The sequence below is a fragment of the Mauremys mutica genome, chromosome 3 (assembly GCF_020497125.1).
Source record: "Mauremys mutica isolate MM-2020 ecotype Southern chromosome 3, ASM2049712v1, whole genome shotgun sequence".
Lineage (NCBI taxonomy): Eukaryota > Metazoa > Chordata > Testudines > Geoemydidae > Mauremys > Mauremys mutica.
The window spans coordinates 83,098,689-83,124,964 of NC_059074.1; the positions used below are offsets into that span (position 1 = coordinate 83,098,689).

General features: G+C 44.3%; 1 protein-coding gene across 2 annotated transcripts in view; it reads left to right on the top strand.

The window, feature by feature from the left end:
- Positions 1–327: 327 nt before the first annotated feature.
- AFG1L (AFG1 like ATPase) overlaps positions 328–26,276 on the top strand; it is a 148,444-nt gene continuing 122,495 nt past the window's right edge. The window contains exons 1-2 of one of the 2 annotated variants that reach the window (XM_045008579.1): positions 328–555; positions 15,511–15,734. In XM_045008579.1, the coding sequence (XP_044864514.1) occupies positions 471–555; positions 15,511–15,734 (309 nt within the window). In that variant the 5' untranslated portion in view covers positions 328–470. The remainder of the gene's footprint in view (positions 556–15,510; positions 15,735–26,276) is intronic. The other variant, XM_045008581.1, reaches the window with a different exon arrangement.

Genomic DNA, 26,276 nt, shown 5'->3' on the forward strand with positions numbered 1-26,276 from the left:
AAAAGTTAATCTGGTCCTGGTAGTAGGCGCCTATATAAGAAAAAGACCCCAAAATCAGGACTGTCTCTATAAAATCGGGACATCTGGTCACCCTAGCCTCAGTCACCGTGAGCTGAACCAGTGCCAGCCTCTTAGGGATAACCAAGCAAATGCAGGGGCGGGGGTCTGCCGATAACTCCCAATGATGCGATTCACCTTGGGCCCAGCCACCCACCCCGCTCCTCCTGCAGCCCAGAACAAACTACATTTCCCAGCACTCCCCGTCGCTTGCCGGGCGGAGGTGGCGCGTTGCATGTTGGGGCTTGTAGTCCCTGCTCGACGCGGCTCTGCCCCAAACGGAGGGAGAGCGGGCGGGGCAAAGCTCGGGCTCTGCCGCGCGCCCAGGGGGCGGTGTCACGCACGGCGGCAGCGGCCCGGCCTCTGAGCGAAGTTATTTTGAAGGGCGGGGCGAGGACGGAGCTGCCGGAAAGATGGCGGCGCCCGTGTCGCCCTTGGTTACCGCAGCCAGACACGCCGCCCGCCTGCTGCCGGCTCGGGCCGCGGCCCCGCGGAGAGGTCAGTGCCCGCCGCAGAGGGGGCGGGGAGCCCCGACTGGGCGCAGGCGGCGCCGCCTCGCCGCTGGGGGACCCCGGCCAGCGCCGGCTCTGCCCGTATCGCTCCGCGGGGGTCCCCAGGCACTGGGCAGCCCCACACGGCCCTTCCCCGCCGGGGGTTGAGGGAGAAGCCCTGCGGTGTGTCCCCGCTGCTCGCTCCCCTGGCTCTGGCTGGGGGCGCTCCCTTCCCTGCGGCCGGGAGTAAAGCGAGCGGCGCTGCCCTCTGCCCACCCCGCCGCTGCTGGGACGGAAGCGGGGTCGGGGGCTTCTCCCTTGTCTGAGCAGCAGATTCGCATAAGTTTCACGGAGCTACCCCCAGGCCGCAGCAGAGTGGCGAGGAGGCTCCGCTCACTCCTTGGTGCAAGAAGGAAAGAGAGAGCCAGGAGCAAAGGACAGTGTCTCCTTCCCCCAGCAGTGGAAAGAATGAGTCTGTGTAACTGACACTTGGTGGGCAGCTGTAGCCAGTGATTTCCCTACACTCCCCCTGAATTTTCCCAACACCCCCCCCCCCCAGTTTTGTGAGCTAGTTACATACCAATTTAGTGACTGTTTGGAAATCTGAATTTAAACTGAAACATTAATACACACGTTAAAAGCTTATACAGTGTATGATAAAATATGTGTATCTGAAAAAGTATAATAGATTTGAAAAGTATGAACATAGACTAGCTTCCTTGCTTCCTTATACAGCTGTTTTTTATGATGTCAGTGCATTCATTTCGGTGATGTTGGCCAACCTAATAATTTCCAATGATGATTTGTAAGCAAAGTCTAAATGAGGCTATGGCTACACTTAGCACTGCACAGCGCTGCCGCGGCAGCTCTTTGAAGCGCGAGTGTGGTCGGAGCGCCAGCGCTGGGAGAGAGTTCTGTTTTGTTGCCCAGTCACCCAGTTTTGTGAGATCCCTTTGTAGCTCTTTGCAGTCTGCCTGGGACTTAACTATCTTGAATAGTTTTGTATCATCTGCAAATTTTGCCAGCTCACTGTTTACCCATTTTTCCAGATGAATATGTTGAATAGGACTAGTCCCAGTACTGACCCCTCAAGGATACCACTATTTATCTCTCTCCATTCTGAAAACTGATAATTTATTCCTACCCTTTGTTTCCCATCTTTTAACCAGTTACTGATCCATGAGAGGATCTTCCCTCTTACCCCATGATGGCTTACTTTTCAAAAGTCAATTTAAATTAAATACATTTTTTTTAAATTATATATATATTTTTAGAAATCTAGACCTGTTATGTGTTTTGGTGTAACTTGCATTTTTCTTATGTTAAATTTGCATTATCCTAACAAAACATTTACTTTATTCACTTTCTTCACATCAGTCAAGATTTTATAGACCTTTAGCATATCCCCCCTTAGTCATCTCTTTTCTAAGCTGAAAATCCCAGTCATTTTAATTTCTTCTCCTGTTTCATACCCCTAATCATTTTAGTTGCCCATCTCTGTACCTTTTGCATTTCCAGTATGTCTTTTTTGGGATGAGGTAACCAGATCTGCACACAGGATTCAAGGTGTACATGTGCCATGGATTTATATAGAGTCAATATGATATTTTCTGTCTTATTATCTATCCCTTTCTTAAAAAAGCAAAGGTTTCAGAGTAGCAGCCGTGTTAGTCTGTATTGCAAAAAGAACATAAGCTTTCGTGGGCTACATCCGATGAAGTGGACTGTAGCCCATGAAAGCTTATGCTCAGATAAATTTGTTAGTCTCTAAGGTGCCACAAGTGCTCCTGTTCTTTTTAAAAAAGCAAACAGAATGTTGGGAATCACTGACTGCTGCTGCATACTGAGTGGATGTTTTCAGAGAACTATCCACAATGACTGCAAGAACTTTCTTGAGTGTTAACAGCTAATTCAGACTCCTTCATTTTGTATGTATAGTTGATATTGTTTTCCAGTGTACATTACTTTGCATTTATCAACATTAAATTTCATCTGCCATTTTTGTTGCCCAGTCACCCAGTTTCATGAGATCCCTTTGTAATTCTTCGCAGTCTGCCTGGGACTTAACTATCTTGAATAGTTTTGTATCATCTGCAGATTTTGCCACCTCACTGCTTACCCATTTTTCCAGATCATTTAAGAATATGTTGAACAGCACTGGTCCCAGTACCGACCCCTCAGGGATACCACTATTTATCTCTCTCCATTCTGAAAACTGATAATTTATTCCTATCCTTTGTTTCCCATCTTTTAACCAGTTACTGATCCATGAGAGGACTTTCCTCTTACCCCGTGATGGCTTACTTTTCAAAAGTCAATTTAAATTAAATACTTTTTTTTAAATGTATATTTTTTTAGAAATCTAGACCTGTTATGTGTTTTGTTGTAACTTGCATTATTCTTATGTTAAATTTGCATAATCCTAACAAAACATTTACTTTATTCATATCTTTTATATATATCATTGGTCCTGACACCCCCCCTGTAAATTCGAACACCCCCCCTAATTTCAATTCCTGGGGAAACCACTGGCTGTAGCCCTGCTCACAAGGAACAAACCACTTTCTCACTCAGTGTCCCATTATGGCTTCGTGTACCTGCCCTCATCTCCTTGCCAGGGGAAGTTTTCTGGCATGTAAGTGAGGACATTTCCAAGCCCCAGACGTATAAGGAGATGAGGTCCCTGTTCCTAAACTCATATGTTCAGCATAAACACCAGTTGCTCCCTCTCAATTGATTGAAATACACCTGTGTCCAAACACAAATGCGTCAGTTGATTATCAGGGCAGCCGCAATCATTGAGTTACCCCTGTAATTTGTAGAGGTAAAATCCTGATTGCATCTCAATCAACTGAGTGCTAGTATGGTTGCCTCCCACTGACACAATCAATAGCTATCAGAGTTAACAGTACACTGTCTTTGACAGCTGTCAACCTGACAGCTCCCTTGGCTGGCAAACATCCTTAGTTCACCGGCTGAGTCTCCTCTCTGCTCCTTGCCCTGCCATCTTTAACACCCCTCTCCAGAAATGGCTTAGCCATGGGCCTCCCTTGTCTTGATCCCCCTACTATACCTTTGCAAGTCTGGATCCAGTTATGGATCATTAAGTGAGGCTGCATTCTCTGCCTCCTGTTGTTTTGTACCTTCCCCTCTCCCCCCATGCCAGTAAAGCCTCCCAGGTGTTCACTCATAGTTTGCCAGCAGCAAGTTCAGGTCTAACAAACTGTGGGTAGGTTGTCAAAGTGAGACTATTGACCAGTGAGCCACAGATTGATCACCAGCTGGGGCTGCCGCAGGAGATGAGGAACTGCCCTCTTCATCACGCTCTGTTAAGTTTGTAGAAAAGAAGCAGGTAACTGTAAATAGCGGAGTAATAAATAAGAATAAGGATAGGTCAGTTTTACAGAGTAATCTGGATTGTTTGGTAAACTGGGCTCATATGAACAGCATATGTAGGTATACAGTCAAATGTAACATCATATATGTAGGAACAAAGAAGATAGATCACATTTATGGGATAGAGGATTGTATTCCGGAAGGCTTTGATTCTGAAAAGGACTTAGAAATCATGGTAGGCAAACTCAGTGAACGTGACTTCCCACAGTATTATGCTTTGGTTAAGGGGGGCAACATGATCCTTGGATGTATAAGCAGGGGAAGATTGAGTAGAAGGGAGGTAGTATTACTTTTTCAAACAGCATTAGTGAGAGAATTCCTGGACTATTGTGTCCGTGCTGGTGAAAAATTGGGAAGCGTTCAGAAAAAAGCTATAAGAATGATTTGAGATCTGGAAAACATGATTTACAGTGAGAATCGTAAGAAGTTCAACCCCGTTTAGCGTAACCAAGAGAAACTTAAGAAATGATTTGATCGTGATTTGTGAATATCTTCATGGGGAGAAGTCTTCTTATAGTAGATACTTAAAGAAGTTGATTGCTGTGAATATGCAAATGAGCTGCCGTGTGTGCAGTGTGACTTGTTCAATACGTTGCTTCCGGCAAACATGACTCTGTGTATTGCCATAAAGAAAATAGAGCAGGCAGACCAGCTAAGTAATGATCAATGCACTGTGGGAAAGTAGACTCTTTGCACAACTGGTGTTATTACACCAGCAATTTCTGTCCACATTGCACAAGTGAAGACTGGCATAGTGGAAGACCATACAACGGTTAACCTTGCTGAAAGGATGTCTAATGCAAACAGTTTGATCAGCTTTGCATCATTATGAGCATTTTTTGTGCAGATATGTAATGGACAAAGTGGTGCTTTGTATGCCAAATTTCTATAGTCTCCACAGTTGTTCTTCAAGCCTCTGTTTGTTCCTACAATCCATCCCATTTTAGCATTTTTTTTTCTTTTTTCCTGCGTCTGTGCTTTGACTTTTAATGTTTCTGCAACAGGGCCTGGGGGAAGCAGCAGTCAAGTGTAACTGACTATTCCTGTTAATTTCATTTTACTTCTTTTGTTTAGCCACAGGGGAAATATGTACCAGAAGCAGAGGTTTAATTCTCTTTCTTCCCCTCCTTTTTATTTGTATCTTTTTCCTATAGCAGCAGAGGATATCAGGTCTGAATCTCCTTTCAGAATGAAACAGAGGAAGATGATGTTGGGTTATGCTTTTTTATACCTACCAGTTTTAGCATGAGTGGAAAGCATTATGAGCAAGGCCCTATGTATTCTAACTTCTCTGCATGCTGTAGGCATCCCATCCTGTCTCTCTTGCATCCACTCTCCTCCCCTTCCTTACTCTTTGCATTAACCTCCCACTTTCCTCTGGCTCTTCCCTGTCACAATACAAGCAAGCTTTAGTATTTCCCATCTTTAAAAAAAAATAATAAAATCCGCACCATTACCCCTGCTTGCCTCTTTGACTACTGCCCTCTTCTCCCTTTCTCTCTTCTCCCTTTCTTCTCTGAGTTCACTGAATGCACTATTTACAATCATTGTCTGGAGTTGCTCTCCTCCAATTTTATCTGAGACTGTTCTCCAATCCTGGTTCTGTCCTTTTCAGTGCTCTTGCCAAAGTCCCTAATGACCTCTTCCTAGCCAAAGCTCAGAACCCAGCACTCCATCATAATTGTCTTGATTTGTCAGCCATGTTAACACAGTCAGTCATGCTTTTCTTGGATTCTTTCGTCCTTTGGCTTCTGTGACTGTCCTTTCCCGCTTCTCCTCCTGCCTCTGAAATCACTCCTTCAGTGTGTCCTTCAGAGGATCCTCCCCCCGTCCCACAACTTTGTCTGAGATTCCACAGGGCTTTGTTCTTGGTTCCTTTCTCTTCATTCTTTACACCTTATTTCTGGGTAATCTTAGCCACAAACACAAATTCACCTACCATCTTTATGCAGATAACTCACAGACCTATCTCTCTACTCTGGACCTCTCTCCATCTGTTCAACTAAAATCTCAGCCTGTCTCTCTGACATCTCCTCGTGGATATAGAACCATCGAATTGTAGGACTGGAAGGGACCTTGAGAGGTCCTCTATCCCAGTCCCCTTCACTCACTGCAGGACTAAGTATTATCTAGACCAGGGGTCCCCAACCTTTTCAGGACCAGGGACCGGTCATGCCTGCGGACGGTTCGCTGGTCGCGCGGCTCAGCTGGACCGCCCGCAGGCATGCCTGCGGCAGCTCAACCGGAGCCGGTGGACCACCCGCAGGCGTGCCTGCGGGCGGTCCAGCTGAGCCGCGCGACCAGCGAACCGTCCGCAGTCATGCCTGCGGGAGGTCCACCGGAGCCCCGGGAGCAGCAGACCTCCCGCAGGCATGACTGCGGAGGGAGCGCTCGTCCCGCGGCTCGGGTAGACCTCCCGCAGGCACGCCTGCGGGAGGTCCACTGGGTCGGTTCACGGCCCGGTTTGTAAGAGGCCGCGGACCGGTACCGGGCCGCGGACCGGGGGTTGGGGACCCCTGATCTAGACAATTCCTGACAAGGGGTCTAACCTTCTCTTAAAAATCTCCAATGATGGAGATTCCACAACCTCCCTAGGCAAATTATATCAGTGCTTAACCACCATGACAGTTAGGAAGTTTTTTCCTAATGTCCAACCTAAACCTCCCTTGCTGCCATTTAAGCCCATTGTTTCTTGTCCTATCCTCTGTATCTAGCATCAGCTCAAGATCAGCATGACTAAAACAAGCTTTTAAATTTTCCCTACACCCAATATCCTCCCTGCTACCTCCTTTCTCAATTACAGCGGACTACACTACCTTCCTGCCTGTCACTGAGGCCCATAACCTGGGTGTCACCTTTGACTTTGATTTCTTTCTAGGTTCTCACATCCAGGCTGCGTCTAAATCTTGCAGTCTTTCTGCATAACAACTCTAAGGGCATGTCTAACTACAAAATTGTGTTGACCTAAGTACGTCGGCATATAGCTGCTGCAATAATTAAATTGATTTTGCATGTCGACACTACGCTCCTTGTGTTGACCGTGTGCGTCCTCACTAGCAGCGCTTGCATAGATGGGTAGCTATTTCACTGTGGAACTCACCACTATCTAGTGCAGGGTGTTTTGGTATGGTTTTGCAGTGCCTCTTGGGGCCAAATGAGTCATCCAGGGATGCCTGGGAACATGATTTCAACATCCTATAATGCAGTGTTCTCCATTCCATAATTTCATCTGTATCCCATAATGTTTTCTACCTTTTTTCAAATATCACTGCAAACCTGGACGTCCCTCCTTGCTGTGCGCCATCTGTGTCAGAAACATGGATCCTGCACACCTCTGCACTATTATGCTGAGTGTTGTGAGCATGGGGCACCTGATCCTGCAGAGCTACAAGAGGAGCCGCAGGGAACATGACAATTCCTTGGAGGCTAGATTGCTAAGGGACATAGAAAAAACTATTCAAAGTTGTTGGCAGCATTCACAGAGCAGCTGCAGATGGTGGAGCACTGGTTCTGGGCTGAAGAAACAAGCACTCACTGGATCGCATCATAATGCAGCTTTGGGATAACAAGCAGTGTGTGCCGAACTTTTGGATGCGCAAGGCCACATTCCTGGATCTGTGTGCAGAGCTTGTCCCAGCCTTCTCACATAGCCACACCAAAATGAGATCTGCCCTGATAGTGGAGAAGCGAGTGAGTGGTGATTGCTCTATGGAAACCTGCAATACTCAATTGCTACAGATCACTTTGGAGTAGGGAAATCCACCGTGGGGGTTATTGTGATGCAAGTGTGCAGGGCCATTAATCGCCTCCTGCTATGAAGGACTGTGACTCTGGGCAATGTGCAGGATGAAGTGGATGCTTTTACAGCAGTGGGGTTCCCAAACTGCAGTGGGGCAATAGATAGCATGCATTTTCCCATTTTGGCATCAGACCACCTTACCGCAGGGTACATCAAGAGGAAGGGCTGATTCTTTGTTATTGCAAGCACTGGTGGATCACCATGGATGCTTTACCGACATCGGTGTGGGCTGGTCAGGGAAGGTGCATGACGCATGTATCTTTAAGAACACAGGACTGTTCAGAAAGCTGCAAGCAGGGACTTTCTTTCCAGACTGGTGGATTACCAATGGGAATGTTGAAATGCCAGTAGTGATTCTGGGAGACCCAGCCTACCCCTTACTCCCCTGGCTCATGAAGCCACACACCAGCCACTTTGACAGCACCAAGGAGTGCTTCAACTACAGACTCAGAAGATGCAAATGACAGTTAAATGTGCGTTGGGTTATTTGAAAGCTCGCTGGTGCGGTCTACTCTTGAGATTAGATCTCAGTGGAAAAAAATGTCCCAATGCTTATAGTTGCCCGCTGTGTCCTGCATAATATATGTGAAGCAAAGGAGGGAAAGTTTCTGCTGGGGTTTAGGGTGCAGGTGGAATGGCCGTCTGGTGATTTTGAGCAGCTGGATACCAGGGCTATAACAGGAGCTCAACGGGGAGCTATTTGATTCAGGGAGGCTTTGAAAGACCATTTAATTAGTGAGTCATAGTTATGTGTGTTGTTGTGTGCTCTACCTGGCATTGTTCTTTTGCACCCTGGTATGAACATTGTAACGAGTGCTGTGAGTGTAGTAATATAACATTCCAAATGCACCTATTACTATTATCTGTGAATGATATCAGACCCAGCCAGCATATGTTGTGAACTAATGAAGATGAACTAAGTTTCCATAAATAGACCCTTATTCCATCCCCATACAGACACATTTATAAATGAATACAAATTAATAAAGGGACTTCTGAAGGGGAAAGAACAGTCATAGCTAAAACACTCATCCAGGCTCTCATCTCAATTACTGGAACATCCTTTTCTCTGGCCTGGATAAATGCAGTCTTGCCTTGCCATTCAGAATGCTGTTGCAAAGATCATTCTCCTAGCTCATCTTTGAGCATGTCATCCCTCTCTTTGTATCCCTCTTCTGGTTCCCCCTTCTCTGTTACATCAAACATAAGCTATTTGGCTTCTCTTAGGCCCTTCACAGACTATCCCCAGCCTACCTATTGCCCCTCATTCACTGTCGCTCACTATTGAGATGTCAGCTCCTACCTCCAGTCAGCCCATGATGCCAGCCTCCATTGTCCACTCATTACATTTTCAAATTCATTCTTTGTCCTGTCCTGCCCTTCATGCTAGGGAGGCGCGCGCTCTCCATAAACAGCTGCAAAACTAATTCCTCCTTAAAACTCTTTTGTCAAGGCTAATTCCCCACTTTGGCACATTAAGTGCAGAAGGTGGGGGCCCGCAAGGATTCTAAAAGTTAATGCTGGCCACTCCAGGCTTGTATTAAATTCCCAAGGTTACAGCTTTTCTCTGACCTTGGATAGGTAGATGCTGCCACCACCCAAGTGCAGAACCCCTTTGAGAACCCAGGAAGGTGCACTTGGGAATTCCTTCCTGTGGGGTACCCTCAAGCCCTTTCACACACACCCCAGGAAAGTTAATCAGTTGTTGCCACCAGCTAATTAAACAACATGTGCATAAACCTCTTAAGACACAAAAGTCCAATTCTGTTCTTAAAAAGGATAATTTTATTAATAATAATAATAATAAAAAGTACATCTTGGAACTCAGGCTATTGCTAGATTTTAAAAGAGCAAATACAAGGATTAAGCACCAAGAATAGCTTTCTTGAGGTCCAGTTTAAAGGTTACAAGCAAAACAAAAGCACCTGGGATTAGCACAGAGGAATCCACAAGCATAACGAAATAAAAGGGATAAACGTAATTGTGTCTTCCTAGGCATTTCCTGATCTACTTACATATCTGGGTTTTTAAATGAGTAGTTTCTGGGTATGATACTGATGATTTTTTCATATGTGGCCCAAGCTCTTACAGCATAGCTCTGCCCTGTCTGCCTCTCCCTGGGAGAACAACAACAACAGACAGACAAAAGGGGCATCTTGTTTAAATTTTAATAGGTTCTAGCCTTCCCATTGGCTCTTTTGGCCAGGTGTGCAGTCACTTCCTTTTACCTATGCATAGCAGTGAGACTTTTTAACCCTTTACATGTAGAGCAATTAGAGAACAGCTACTAAAAGAGATTTTATAGCTACTGGCTTGCTGGTATCCATAAAAGGGCGCTACCCCCTCCCTTCATTTATCACAATTCTCCTTTTACTGATGCTTACAAAAAATAGAAAATGGTTAAGCCACTGGTGTACTTAGATCACTGCCTAGCATGCTGATCAATATTGTCTCAGGGTTTCCTTGTACATCCCCATCTGTTTGTATATATCTGCTGTCTCTTATCTTACATTTAGATTGTAAGTGTTTGGGGACAGGTTTTTGTTCTGTTTGTACAGTACCTTACCTAGTGCGGTCCTGGTCCATGATTAGGGTTCCTAGGTGCTATAGTAGTCTTGGATGATGACTCAGCAGATGCTCATTTTAAGAACAGATTTGACAAAACGCAAAGAAGGTACCAATGTGAGATTTCTAAAGATAGCTACAGCATTCCACCCAAGGTTTAAGAATCTAAAGTGACTTCCAAAATCTGAGAGGGATGAGATGTGGAGCATGCTTTCAGAAGTCTTAAAAGAACAACACTCTGATACAGAAACTACAGAACCAAAACCACCAAAAAAGAAAATCAACCTTCTGCTGGTGGCATCTGACTCAAATAATGAAAATGAACATGCGTTGGTCCACACTGCTTTGGATTGTTATCGAGCAGAACCCGTCATCAGCATGGATGCATGTTCTCTGGAATGGTGGTTGAAGCATGAAGGGACATATGAATCTTTAGCACATCTGGCATATAAATATCTTGCAATGCTGGCTACAACAGTGCCACAAGAACACCTGTTCTCACTTTCAGGTGACGTTGTCAACAAGAAGTGGGCAGCATTATCTCCTACAAATGTAAATAAACTTGTTTTTCTGAGCGATTGGCTGAACAGGAAATGAACAAGAAATAGGACTGGGTGGACTTGTAGGCACTAAAGTTTTACATTGTTTTATTTTTGAATGCAGTTATTTTTTGTACATAATTCTACATTTTTAAGTTCAACTTTCATGATAAAGAGATTCCACTACATTACTCATATTAGGTGAATTGAAAAATACTATTTTGTTTTTTACAGTGGATATATTTGTAATAGAAAAAAAATAAAGTGAGCAGCACTGTACACTTTGTAGTAATTGAAATCAATATATTTGAAAATGTAGAAAACACCCAAAAATATTTAAATACACGGTATTCTCTTATTGTTTAACTGCAATTAATCACAACTAATTTTTAAAATTGCTTTACAGCTCTAATCAAAACTGATTGATCATTTCGGTGCTGCTGCAAGTTTCTGAATAGCAGCAGGAAAAACTGACAAGGGTCTATTTAATTTAATGAGTGGAGGTACTAGGAAAACAAAATCCCGTGGACCCAATTATATGATCTCATCCATCTCACATGAAAGTGGTTACGAACTGAGTCCCAGAGTCTGGAAGAGATACTAGAGGTTCTGGTCATCAACCGATACATGAGGGGACTACCGCCAGCCCTTCATGCCTGGGTAAGCCGGAATGAACCCTCAACCAATGACGAGGTTGTCACATTGGTAGAGAGGTGAAGGATGGCAAGGGAACTGACCCGACCACTTAAGGAAGAGGCACCCTGGTTAAACTAGCAGCACCAAGCCCTAGAGCTCGGGTAACTGGGCCCCTTGGAGGGCCTAGGTAGACAAAGAGAGAGTCCGAAGACCCATCAGAGGCCACAAAGAGTGGGAGCACTGAGGAGGAAGAGGATAGTGTCATTAGAATTCCCAAACCAAGAGACCGGGGAATGCCCATACAGATGTTACGCCTGCGGGGAGTCGGGACACATAGCTGCACAATGTCCCAATGCCGAGGAGCCTATGCAGTGTAACCTGGGGAACTGGGCAGACATATGTTCCCTAATTCACCTGGTGGTGGTTGCACTAACCCTCCATATGTACACCAGACCAGTAAAACTAAATGGGGCAGAAACCACGGCACTGGTTGATTTGGGGAGTGCTATCATGCTTATTTCAGGGAAGCTTGTGAAGCGTAGTCAGCTGCTGCAGGCAAAGCACACAGGGGTGACATGCGTCCATGGGACAGTTAGTTATTACCCCACCATCCCAGTAAAAATTGAAATCCAGAGGAACACTACTGAGGTAGCAGCAAGTGTAGTCCCTAACCTCTCATACCTGGTGCTCATAGGGAGGGACTTTCCAGGGCTTGGAGACTTACTCCCGGTAGGGGGATTAGAGAAAGGGAGAAACCTTGAAGTTAGTGAGACATCCACAATAGACTGTCAACCCCCAATCTTCTCTGAAATATCCCCAGATTTGTTCTCCACTCCCAGGTAGGGTAGAAAGACGAAAAGGAAAAAAAGGGCAGCTAAGGCCTTTGGAACCCAAATACTGACCCAAAGCCAGAGGGTAGCTCTTGTGGTTAGGTTGTCCTGAGCAGCTGAAAAGGAGGCCACCCAGGAGGGAGAAGCACCCGAGTCTGACCTCCACCCTAATGCCTCTGAACCAGGAGAGGTGACAGAGACTGGCCCCCTAGATCTTGGGCAGATTAGCCCTGGGAGAGAAAATATTGGACGGGACCAGGCTGAAGACCCAAGGTACATTAGGAAAGAGATGACCGAAATAGATCGGGTCCCCGTGGACCAGGACCCTACTTCAAATGAAGAAGGATCTTTTATACCGGGTTGCACCAGTACAGGGGCAGAAGGTACAGCAGATCCTAGTACCTCAAAAACACCAGAATGCTGTATTAAGTCTTGCCTACGACGGTTCTTCTGGCCCAGAGTACATGAAGAAGTGCGGAGGTACTGTGCGTCCTGCCCAGAGTGTCAGCTGCACAGTCCCCGTCCCCGCTTGAGGGGACCTTTAGTATCCCTTCCCATCATAGAGGTCCCCTTCGAGCGAATAGCCATGGACCTAGTGGGACCTCTGGAGAAGACGGCTCGGGGCCACCAATATATACTGGTTGTTTTGGACTATGCTACGCATTACCCAGAAGCCGTCCCACTGCGGAACACAGCCTCTGAAACAATAGCCAAAGAGCTGGTGAGGCAAGCAATCCTCCAGAAAGCACAGAACCCACCAAGGCAGAGGAGGAACTTCATCAAAAAAGATTAGATGCAGCAGAAGTTGCTCTTAGGTTCCTCGCTTGCCAGGAAAATTTTTGTACTTGTAAATGGATTTTTCAAGCCCTACATTTATGTATTCTTGTTTGCTTCAGGTTTTTTTATTCTCTGTTAGTAAGAGGTTTCTTTCACTTTATTTCATTATCAATATCTTCTGGCATGTTGATCAGTAATATTTGAGTAGTAGACAGCCAGCAGGGCAGCAAAATTGGCTGCATGCACTAAAATGAGATTAAATTTGAATACATATATTTTAGGAACAGAAATAAAAATACTGATACAAACTGGAGGCAGCTCTCTAGAAAGCAGAAAATTTAAGAAGAGAGTGTGACACTGTGTATAACAAAACAAACAAGCTTGGAATACAGCACTCTTGTGAAAAAAGCCAATTCTGTTTTTGTATAAATACACAGATTTTATGTAAAATTTAGGGGAATATGATATGGGTTTGCACTCAGCTGTGACCATATCAGAAATATTACATGTAATCCTCACAGTTTAAGAAGGATACTTTTGAGTGTGGAGGGAAATAGAGAAAACACACACAGAACTGTGATATATAATACAAGCATTAGAGGGTGAGACAGGAAGAGAAATGGACAGAGCCCAATTTCTACACTCTGGAAAATAAAAGCTTGCAGGGAAGTGATATATACCATAAATGAAGAAAGCATTGTTGACATTGCCTCAAAATGATAGAATAAGAAGTAGTAAGAAGCATAAGAATAAGGAAGGAAGAATATTCTGGTGTACATTTGCTATATGTTGCTCATAATAATGAAGAATCCCCTTCTCTGAATCTGTTCAAGAACAGATTTATTTTAAAAGTAGAGAAGCAGTGTTAATGATATGTGGCTCAGTCCTGCAAAATGCAGAGTATTATACTGGATGAGTGAGAAGTCTATTCTGGCCCTGTGTATCAACTTATTGTAGTAGGGTAGATGATGCAGTGGAATGACATAGTTTGGCTCCTGACCTCTCTCCAAATCTGTTTCTAGTGGGATTACATCTTTTCTTGTAGATACTGGAAGCAGTCCCAACACCAGACATGTCACCCAAGTTTTGGGGCTTAGCCATGCCTCTTCTGTCACCCACCAGATCTTGTCTGTCTGGTGGTGAAGATGCAGCAGTGCTCCTCTTTCATAAACCTCAGCTTTGAATGTTTATTTTGGGACAACCGTGAGCGGTTTCTCCCACAGAACCCGCTATCAGCACTTACACATGCTCTCTCTCTCCCATGTCTGTAAATGAGGAAGCCTTTTCCTTTCCATCCCAAGAGACTGCCAGGGGATTTATTACTTTCCACTTCTGCTGCTGTTTGGTAAGACAGAACAGGTGAAGTCCAAGGCACAAAGATGCCCCATCTTTAAGGAGAGCCTGTTGTGGTCTACTAAGGGAGAGCTCTACTACAGATGCCTTCAGCCCTGTGTTCAGGAACTGTACGGCATCAGATTACTTTCCCTTCCATAAATTTAGGTTTCATGCTGCTACTTGTTCTATAATCTTGGGGTATCTGTGGGTTTGATGGGGGCATTGGCTTCCCTTTGAATCAAAACTCCCATAGCACCAACTCCCCCCACATAGTGTAGAGGGAAGACCGCTCTGAAGAAACTTCACAGGATCCAAACTCACAGGTCCAATCTAGCCTCCAGTGATGGTGATTTCTAGTGGACCATCCAGACTGATCTGAGGATTGCCCTAATATAGAGGCCTGTCTAGTTGTCAGTGTTTTGTTGGGGTGGAGCTGGTCAAAATTTTTCTGTCAGAAAATGTTTCAGCAAAATCAAAACTTGCCACAGAAATATGTTGTTCAACAAAATTTTGGTTTGAAAAAAGTATTTTGATAAGGTCAAAACATTTGGTTTCAACATTTCTATCTTATTGGATCATAGCATTTTGATTTTTAGTTTAAAAATAAAATTTTAAAAAGTCAATCAGAATGAAATGTTTCAATTTAATTGAATTATTTTTAAAAAATTATTCATTTTGTGGGAAGTTTTGAAATGTTTTGGTTTTGTTCCAATTTGGAACAAAGCCAGATTTCTGAATGATAGAATTTCCTGCGGAATGGAAATTGCAAGTTTTGACTAGCTCTAATTATTTTTTTTTAATTTTGTGTATTCAAATATTGTGTACATATAAATGTTTAACCCTTCCCCCAAGTACTAAGCAACTTCTAGTTTTGAACTAGATTTTAAAAAGCTTTAGAGAAATACAAAGAGATAGCATATAATATATTGGTGCATATTTAGCTAATCTATACTGTTCTGTTACTGCTTATTTAAAGTAGCAGATAGCCCTTTTAAAACAAAATAATTTGTGTATATTGTTTAAGAATATAATAAGACAACTTTCAGAACCTTTCTATTAAGAGTCAATTATTTCTTATTTTACAGCACACACAATTCAGGCAGCTGAGAACATAGCCCCTAATACTCTAGCAGATGCTAACTCTAGGGCCTTGTTGGTTTGCAGTGGACCTTTAGAACACTATGACTTTCTGATCAAAGCAGAAGAGCTGCGGAATGATGAACAACAACGAAGAGTCGTACAATGCTTACAGAAGTTACACGAGAGCCTTAAAGGCTACAGTATCAGTCCGAACAATCTTCTGTCAAAGGTGAGGCTTATGGTGATAAGAGAAAACCACTTTAAATGTTTGTCCTCAAACTTATATTTTGTTATATAAATGTTCTGTCTACATGGGTATGTTTAAAGAGATACTGTCAAGTTTAAAAAAATCTTTCTTTGTTACTAACTTTTGGCCCTAGTTCTGCAGTCAGACTCTTGTTCCTGCATGGAGCGCCGTTCTTTGCTTTCAGTTTATAAGAGGCTGTCCATAAATTATGTAACACATTAGGGGTGGGTGAGTGCTTAATTTTGCATGTTTGCAGTGTTACAAGGGGAGGAAAGTGGGTCATGAAAATAACCAAAACGTGTTATGTAGTTTATGGACGGCCCCTAGAAAGCCAACCACATAATAATAATAATCAAGTTATTAAAATTAAAAGAATTATAAAACTAAATCAGATGTCACATTTTTTTTGGTCACATATGCTGTCTGCTTTTGAATTTCACTGAGCTTTGGCAAAAATGCCTAGTCAGTTTCTGGTCCACGTGCACAGGCAGAATGCTGGAGTGCTTGAGTTGTATACACTGTAGGCAAACGTTTGTCATAACAAACTTTGTAATTAATATTTTTCAATTAATGCTAAGATTCTAATTAATTTTAAGCTTTGTAAAAATTTTTTTTTAACAAAACTTAAATATTGGACCTACATCATTACTATTTACCAGATCATGGTTTCACTTTCTCCAGCTTGTGGACTAACCCATCACTTTCCAGGGCTTTTCTTTGAAAAATGCCAATTCTGGGATTTCTTAAAAATATAAAATAAAATAATTAAAAAATGGAAGACTGTTTCCAAAATGAGGGACACTACCTGAAAACGTACCTCTATTTTGAAACTTCTATTGCAATTCTAGGTATGTGGATGTGTACTTAGGTACCTAGATTTCCATAATTCCTTTTTAATTCTGCTTCTGAGTCCAAAAGCACACACTTGAAAATCAGTATTTGGGCTACCAGCAGAGGAAGGGATCCCCCCATCTAAAATTACCCACAAAGGGTATCTCCTATATTCCATATCCAGAGGGCATGTGCTGTGGTACTTAGATCTTGTTTTCACATAGATGCAGTGGAATGAATTAATACACTTCCTTTTCTAGTATAGGTCAGGGAAAATCCTTTGTAGACATACTCCACGATGCCAAAGATCTATATCTGGAGGCCAGTTGATGTAGGAATAAACTGGGATTTCTTTTGCCTTCTCCATGAGGATGGTATGAAGGAGTTTTTAATTTAATGATCTATATGCATTTTTAATAAATGTTGGAAATTGCTTGGTGCTCTGTTGAACAAAATGAGATGTTCCATGGTATATATTAAATAGGTACAGTAATAAAAGGGCAACAAAATTTATTCTAGAATAATAATTTATACACCTGTGCCCATGTGAACTTTTAAAAGTTTAATTTAACTTTTTTACTGGATGAGTTTGGCCTCCTATCTCACCTTGATTGATCGGTCCTTCAGCCCTCATATAGATTGTGCCAATCACAACATACCTTCCATTCTTCTTTTATCCTGGCCTTTCTTCTCCATGTGTGGCCATGCCTTTTTATGATAAAATCTTCCCATCTCTTTGGAGGTCAGCCAAGTGGTTGTTTCAGTTCCCGTGGATGCCACTTGGCGACAGCTGCAGTCCATCGACTGACAGTGAGCCTAGCTATATGCCCGGCTCATCACATTTTACTGTACCTACTTTCAACAACGATGTCCTGCACTCCACTCTGCTGTCTGATCACTTCATTGGGGACTCAGTTGCAGATTTAAATCCCCAAAATTCTTCTTTCCATTGCCCTCTTCGTGACAGCCAGTTGTTGTTCCACTACCTTTATCAGCACCCATGATTTGCTACTGTACAATATTGCTGGCATTACAGTTGAGTTGAAGAGGTTGGCTTGTGTTGCCAGGTTGATTTTTTCTTGGAGGACATCCTTGATAGAATTGAATGCATGCCAAACAGCTTGCTTTCTTTGTGAGAGTTCGCCTTCCTGATGGTGGTGCATGTTAATTTCTTGGCCCAGATAAATGTATGCTTAACTTCTTCAATTTGTTCTCCCTTAACTATTATTTCGGCTTTTGGCAAGTCATCAGGTTGTATAAATTTCATTTTAGAGCAGTTCATTTTTAGTCCAACTTGGCTGCTTTTTGTGTCAAGTTCTCACAGCATTTTCTGTAGTTTGATAGTGTTTTTGGCAATCAGCATGATGTTGTCCGCGAATCTGAAGTGGTTTAACTGCTCTTCGTTGACGCGAATTCCACCCTTCCAGTTCATCCACCTCGTTACCATTTTGAGGCAGGCTGTGAAAAGTTTCGGCAAAACCGTGTCTCCTTGCTTCATACCTTTTTTGATTGGGGTGTGAAGGGGAGTGTCAAACAGAGTTATATCCATAGTGCAGTCAGAGTTTGCTTCCTTTAATAGTTTGATGTAGTTTGTGTCGATGCTCTGCTCTGCAAGAACTTTCAGCACTGCACTGATCTCTACGCTGTTGAATGCTTTTTCATAGTCGACAAAGGCAATGCATAAAGGGAATTTATATTGCCTTGAGTGCTCCAATAGCTGGTTTATAGTGAAAATATGGTCCATAGTGCTGAAATTCCTTCAAAAACCTGCCTGCTCTCTTAACTGCTGCTCGTCCAGACTTTGTGAGAGTCAGTTTGTTATTAGTTTGGTGAACAACTTATAAACATGTGAAAGCAGGCATATTGGACAATAGTTCTTTAGGTCTTCATGATCACCCTTCTTATACAACAAAATGGTGTTGAACTCTTTCCAGCTAAGCATTTCCAAGTAACAGATAAACCTCTTAGCAAGAATTTCCCAGAGGTCTTGGTCTCCAGTTCTTATTACTTCAGTCGTCAGTCCAGCTTTTCCTGGAGTCTTTCCTTCCTTCATTTGATAAACTGCATGTCAGACTTTGATGAGGACTGGCAGTATGTGGTCATTGGTCTGTTGAAGTGTTGGTAGTGGGACATTTATTTGAGACGTGAACAGTTTGGTGCAGAAATCTTTACAGACTGTTTCCATCCCTGTTCTGTCAATTACTGCTTTTCCATCCTTGTTCTTCAGCACCATTATTGTCAACCTGTACAGTGTCAATTCCCGTTTGAATTTTTTGAAGCTTCTGCAATCTTTTAGAGGCTTTCATTTTGGTACTTCTTAAAGTCCTGCTTTAGTTGTCTTCTTATCAGCTTGCAGAGGAGGGAGTACTCGAGTTTGTTGCCATTGTTTCTCTTCATATTCCTCTGTTTCTCTAGCAAGTTCCTCATTTCCTCCGAGATTCTTACCTTCGCATTTTTCGGTCTTTCTTTCTTGGCTAATTTCACGCATTGCCTCAGTTTATCAGTGAAGTTTTTATAGTGCTCATCACAGCAGGTCCGGCACAATCCGTTAGGGTACTTAGGCGGTCGCCTAGGGTGCTAACATTTGGGGGGCAGCGCCTGCGGTGGCTGGATGTTCAGCCACCGCGGTCGTCGTCGGTATTTCGGGGGCAGGACCTTCCACCGCCTCTGCCGGGGGCGCCATTTCGGGGGCGGGACCTTCCGCCGCCTAGGGCACAAAAAAGGCTGCCAGTGCTCCTGCATCACAGTTATCTATGAGACTCCAGTCTTCCTTGGAAATGTTCGCTTTCAGGATTGCCTCGTAGAATATTTTCGGCCACTGTCTCTGATTTGCCATCAGTAGCGCTTTCTTGTTCACCTTTTTGTTGAAGTTGAGCCTCGCTCTAAGCAAGCGATGATCAGTGCCAGTGTTGAATGATTGCACTACTGTGATGTGTGCAATCGATCAGAATATAGTCAATCTTGTTCTTGTTCTTCGCATTGGGCGTGATCCACCTCCTCCTGTCCTTCTTAAACCAATGTTAGCAATGAATATTTCTTTCGTCTCCACCATAGTTGCCAATCGCTCTCCTTGTGAAGTCTGTTTGCCAATGCCATACCTTCCAATGAACTTTTTACCTTCTTTCCCTCTTCTGACCTTGGCATTGATGTCTCCCTTCACAATCGTATATGTGGTTTTTTGAGCGAGGGTTTCCTCAAGCTCCTGATAGAATTTTTCCACATCATCTTCACTTGTGCTTGTGGGAACATAGATCTGGATAATCTTGAGGGTGCTGTTCTTGTACAGTTGGAGGTGTAGCACTTTGATGTGTGATGACTTGAACTTGCAGGAGATGATTTTTGAAGACCATTCCTTGTTGACGACAAAACCAATTCCTCCAACGGTTCTCGCACATTCTCCTTTTCCTAACATGATGGTGCTTCCATCTCTCCACTTGGCTTCCATCTTCTTTCTTCGTCCTGTTTCGCAGAGACCAAGGATGTCGCAGGCTGGCATTGCCTTCTCCTCCATTAAATGGTTGATCAAGTCATCCCTCATCAGTGTCCTACAGTTGTAGATACACACTGAGAGGGCAATCCTTTTTCTGGACCCTGAGATTCTTAGCAGCCTCTTGTTGATCAAACTCCACGCCGCTGTTGTAGAACAGATCAAGGGATGCGCAAGGAACTGGGGCCTGTTTATTTGTGTTGTTTTAGCCATTTCTTCAGCCACCCGCTGGCTATGCTGTCAGTAGCATGTTTGCCTCGTCAATTTAGCTAGCACCCAACTTCAAGAAGGAGGACAACTGTTCCCTCCCTGGGTTGGCAGTCTGACATCTTAATAGCATGGTAGAACCTACTAGAGAATTCACTCCGCTATCATCGCTGTCAGATGTTTTTTTTTCCTTCTCTTCATAAGCACTTTTTGCATGTAAAGTCAGAGATGATTGATGCACTTGACCTTTGCTGTAAGGTCATATTTATGGTATGTCTACACTGCAATTAAAAGCCTGTGGCTTGTGGGGCTCAGGCTAAGGGGCTGTTTAATTGTGGTGTAAACGTTTGGGCTCAGGCTGGAGCCCAGGTTCTAGGACCCGGTGAGGGTCCCAGAGATCAGGCTGCAGCCCACGCCAGAATGAAACAGCCCCTTAGGTCAAGCCTGAGTCAGCTGGCACAGGCTAGCCGTAGGTGTCTAATTGGAGTGTAGGTGTACCCTTAGAAGGCTTAAGGTAGTATTTTGACTTACAACAATAAGCCTACTTACAGTGATTTTGATTTAATAATAATCATGGAATTGGTTGCAATTTTAAGGAGTTAATCCTGTAAAAATAACATCTTTAGCTGCTGGCCCACAAGAGCTTTGTAGCCCTAGTGTGTTCCACTGCTGGGTAGGCTAATCCTGTTAGTTGGGGGAATATAGCCATGAAATATCTGATTATGCATTCTCTACCACCAGCACACAGTGTCTGAGTCCTTACAGTCCAGTTGTCATGTATGGGACATGTTTTCCTGAGTGTATCTGGGGAGGAGAGCTAACACAATATACACTGAACATGTTCTGAGAGTATCATAGGCATCCTGATGTAGCCAGTAAGCAGAGGAAAACTACTTCCTATTGGACCACAGCTGAAATTTCAGATTCTCTGTCTTCTTCCCTTCTTGATATTGGCTTGCTAACTTTTTTTATTGATTAGAATGAAGAGGCAAATGGCTCAGCCTTACAACCTCAAAAGCAGACAGTCAACTGATAAACAACAGTGAAGGGATCATGCATGAACTGAAGATGTATCAAGTATCTTTTAATAAAATAAAAACCCTGGCCATGTGTGAGTGCCTACACATTCACCTTCCTTCACCTAAATTTTCAAGTTATTTTTAAATTAAAGCAAACAAAATCACAGGCTTTTGTGAGGATGATCTTTGGAGTCAGTTTTCCTCAGTGTTTTCCAAACACACACCATTTCTAGTGGCATTAGACAGTTTGTCATTTCTAGAGCTGACATAATGCCCATTTGCAGAATGGTTGCATCTGTGAAGTTTAAAGGAGCAAAGATCTGGTAAACCAGAGGAGGTCAGCTCATTTCCAAGAGCTCTTTATCTTCCAGTTAGTTCCTCAACATTTGGCCAGAGAACTATATATAAAAAAAGTCAGAACTGTCCAGAAGGGCAGACAGTTATCTTCGTTCCTCTTGCGAATGCTTCCAGGCTATCTTCTGCTGTGGTCCTTTGGGAAAAAAAGTTGAATCTTAACAGTATAACCGGAGGTTAGGAAGGTTAGGACTCTGATATCCATTGGGCAGTTGTTCCAAGGTTTTTGAACCTCTTGTCTTGTTGAAAGAGCTTTACCTCGGTTTCCTGGAGTTTATACCTAATTATGTTAATTAGACTGTACTTAATGATTGCAGCTGTTAAGGTATATGTCTTTTAAGGGCTTCAGTACAAGAATCTTTAAGTGGGTCTGGTAGTGAATGGGGGAGCAGATGTGTGTTGCTGAGAACAGAAGTGATATGCTGTATTTGGCTCATTCTGCTTAGTAGACTACACAGTTATAGCTTCTTTTTGAGCGTTTTATGAAGCTTCTGGTTGAGCTACGGTAGTCTAGCCTTGAGGTGACAGGTGCACGAAGTACTGTGGTAGAGCTGTTGTATGAGAGGAATGATTGCAGTTGTCATTTAGTTGGAAATGGTGCCTGTGACAGCATCTGGTAATTTATTACTCAGTGACAATGCTAATTCCAGTAGGACCCCATGGCTACACATTTTCTTAATCTGATCAGATGCCCCTGATGCAGAGTGAGACCATGGTGTTCACTGTTTCTTTAAAATACTTTTACTGAGCCACTTGTTCCAATTTCAGGCTTCTGTCTCCTTCATCCATTTCGGTATCTGGGAGGGAATGCCATCTGCACTGGATGAAAAAAGGTAAATAGAGCTGTGTGTCACTGGCATATCATTTGAGTTGCAACTTGTTTCATCTCAAAATGTTTCTCTAAGGTGGAATGGAAATATTGAAAAGACTCGGTGTGTAGAGCCCCACAGAGCTCAAACTCTTGGTCAGGAGCAGTAGCTGCCTATCCTAACTCCTTATGATCTACTGGAAAATAATGAGTATAATGAGCTTAGTATGATTCTGTTGACTCTTGCCAGCACATGTACCTTGGCAGCAATATCTCATGATCCATGGCAGAGTAGATCACATAGTACCACTTTTTCTTCAGCGGTGGCAGAGGTGAAACAGTTATCCATCAGTGCAAATGGTGCTGTTTCTGTTACATGACCTGGGCTTAAGCCAGGTTGAGTGGGGTTTGAATACCGAAAGGGGTACTTTTCAATGGAGCTGCAAGCACTGGTAGATCACAGGGGACGTTTCACCAACATCAACGTGGGATGGCCATGAAAGGTACATGACGCTCGCGTCTTCAGGAACTCTGGTCTGTTTCAAAAGCTGCAGGAAGGGACTTTCTTCCCAGACCAGAAAATAACCGTTGGGGATGTTGAAATGCCTATAGTTATCCTTGGGGACCCAGCCTACCCCTTAATGCCATGGCTTATGAAGCCATACACAGGCAGCCTGGACAGTAGTTAGGAGCTGTTCAACTATAGGCTGAGAAAATGCAGAATGGTGGTAGAATGTGCATTTGGACGTTTAAAAGTGCGCTGGCGCAGTTTACTGACTCGGGTAGATCTCAGGGAAAGCAATATTCCCATTGTTATTACTGCTTGCTATGTGCGCCACAATATCTGTGAGAGTAAGGGGGAGACGTTTATGGTAGGGTGGGAGGTTGAGGCAAATCGCCTGGCCACTGATTACACGCAGCCAGACACCGGGGCAGTTAGAAGAGCACAGCAGGACACGTTGTGCATCAGAGAAGCTTTGAAAACCAGTTTCATGACTGGCCAGGCTACAGTGTGAAAGTTCTGTTTGTTTCTCCTTGATGACCCCCCCCCCTTGGTTCACTCTACTTCCCTGTAAGCTAAACACCCTCCTCTCCCCCCTTCGATCACCGCTTGCAGAGGCAATAAAGTCATTGTTACTTCACATTCATTCATTCTTTATTAATTCATCACACAAATAGGGGGATAACTGCCAAGGTAGCCTGGGAGCGGTGGGGGCGGAGGCGGAGGGAAGCGCCGGATGGGGTGGGGGAGGAGGGAAGGACAAGGCCACACCGCACTTTAAAACTTAAAGACTTATTGAAGGCCCGCCTTCTGTTGCTTGGGCAATCCTCTGGGGTGGAGTGGCTGGGTGGCCGGAGGCCCCCCCCCACCGCGTTCTTGGGCATCTGGGGGAGGAGGCTATGGAACTTGGGGAGGAGGGCGGTTGGTTACACAGGGGCTGTAGCGGTGGTCTGTGCTCCTGCTGCCTTTCCTGCAGCTCAACCATACGCTGGAGCATATCAGTTTGATGCTCCAGCAGTCGGAGCATTGACTCTTGCCTTCTGTCAGCAAGCTGACACCACCTATCCTCTTCAGCCTGCCACCTCGCCTCGTGTTCCTGTTGTGCTTTCCTGCACTCTGACATTGTCTGCCTCCACGCATTCTAGTGTGCTCTGTCAGTGTGGGAGGACAGCAGTAGCTCTGAGAACATCTCATCTCAAGTGCGTTTTTTTCGCCTTCTAATCTTTGCTAGCCTCTGCGAAGGAGAAACATTTGCAGCTGGTGGGGGAAAAGGGAGATTGGTAGTGAAAAAGACACATTTTAGAGAACAATAGGATCCCTCTTTCCCGTTAAACCTTGCTGTTCACATTACACAGCACGTGCTTTCGTTACAAGGTTGCATTTTGCCTCTTATATTGAGGGCCTGTCAGTGTGGTGCGAGAGATCACTCACGCAGTGCCAGGCAATGGAATTCGGCTTGCAGACAGCCATGGTAAGCCACAGTCTTTTGGCTTCTTTAACCTTCATAACATGTGGGAATGGTTTCAAACAGCAGCGCCCTCATTTCCCATACCAAGCGGCCGTTGGGTTGGCCATTTAAAATGGGTTTGCAATTTAAAAGGAGGGACTGCGGTTTGCGGGTTAAAGTGCAGCACAAACCCAAATACCCCCCCACATACACACACGCAATTCTCTGGGATGATCACTTCACCCCTCCCCTCACCGCATGGCTAACAGGGAACATTTCTGTTCAGCCACAGCCAAACAGCCAAGCAGTAATGAGCACCTCTGAATGTCCCCTTAATAAAAACACCCTATTTCAACCAGGTGACCACGAATGATATCACTTTCCTGAGGATAACACCGAGAAATAAGGGACGGATGTTGTCTGAATGCCAGCAAACACCGGGACCATATGGTGCAATGCTTTGTTATGCCACGATTCAAGACTATGTGCTACTGGCCTGGCGTGGTAAAGTGTCCTACCGTGGCGGACAGAATAAGGCAGCTCTCCCCAGAAACCTTTTGCAAAGGCTTTGGAAGTACATCCAGGAGAGCTTTATGGAGAGGTCCCTGGAGGATTTCTGCTCCATCCCCAGACACGTTAACAGACTTTTCCCGTAGCTGTACTGGCCGCGAATGCCAGGGCAGATTAATCATTAAACACGCTTACTTTTAAACCATGTGTAATATTTACAAAGGTACACTCATCAGAGGTCCCTTGTCCGCCCTGAGGGTCCGGGAGCCCACCTTGGGTGGGTTCAGGGGGTACTGGCCCCAGGTCAGGGTGAAAAACGTTTCTTGGCTGTTGGGGAAACTGGTTTCTCCGCTTCCTTGCTGTGAACTATCTTCAATCTCTTCGTCATCATCTTCCTCGTCCCCAAAACCCGCTTCCGTGTTACGTGATTCTCCATTGACGGAGTCAAAGCACAGGGTTGGGGTAGTGGTGGCTGCACCCCCTAGCATGGTATGCAGCTCAGCGTAGAAGCGGCATGTCTGTGGCTCTGCCCTGGACCTTCCGTTTGCCTCTCTGGTTTTGTGGTAGGCTTGCCTTAGCTCCTTAGTTTTCACGTGGCACTGCTGTGCGTCCCTGTTATGGCCTCTGTCCTTCATGCCCTTTGAGACTTTTTCTAATGTTTTGGCATTTCGTTTACTGCAACGGAGTTCAGCTAGCATGGATTCATATCCCCATATGGCGAGCAGATTCCGTACCTCCCGTTCGGTCCATGCTGGAGCTCTTTTGTGATCCTGGGACTCCATCATGATTGCCTGTGCTGATGAGCTCTGCGTGGTTACCTGTGCTGTCCACGCTGGGCAAACAGGAAATGAAATTCAAAAGTTCATGGGCCTTTTCCTGTCTACCTGGCCAGTGCATCTGAGTTGAGAGTGCTGTCCAGAGCGATCACAATGGAGCACTCTGGGATAGCTCCTGGAGGCCAATACTGTCAAATTGTGTCCACGCTACCCCAAATTCGACCCGGCAAGGCCGATTTCAGCGCTATTCCCCTCGTCGGAGGTGGAGTTGGTTGGATGTTCTGTCGTGGTCATTCAGTCTGGGTTTATTATATAGTTTGAGTTAGAACAACTTGTCTGATTGGGATTGTTAGTGTATCATAACTTTGAAAAAACTCATGATTGGGTGGAGCCAACTCTTGTGCCAGTAATTAACAAGTACAGGCGAGTCTCATCTTACGTGGGGGGTACCATTCCGCGGTTAGTGCATAAAGCAAAAACCGCATATAGTCAAAATTACATTGAGTTGAATGGCAGGCGGAATCGCCCGCACTACAAGTACAATATTAAAATTGTTATTTTTCTCTTTTTTGTTTTTGTTTTT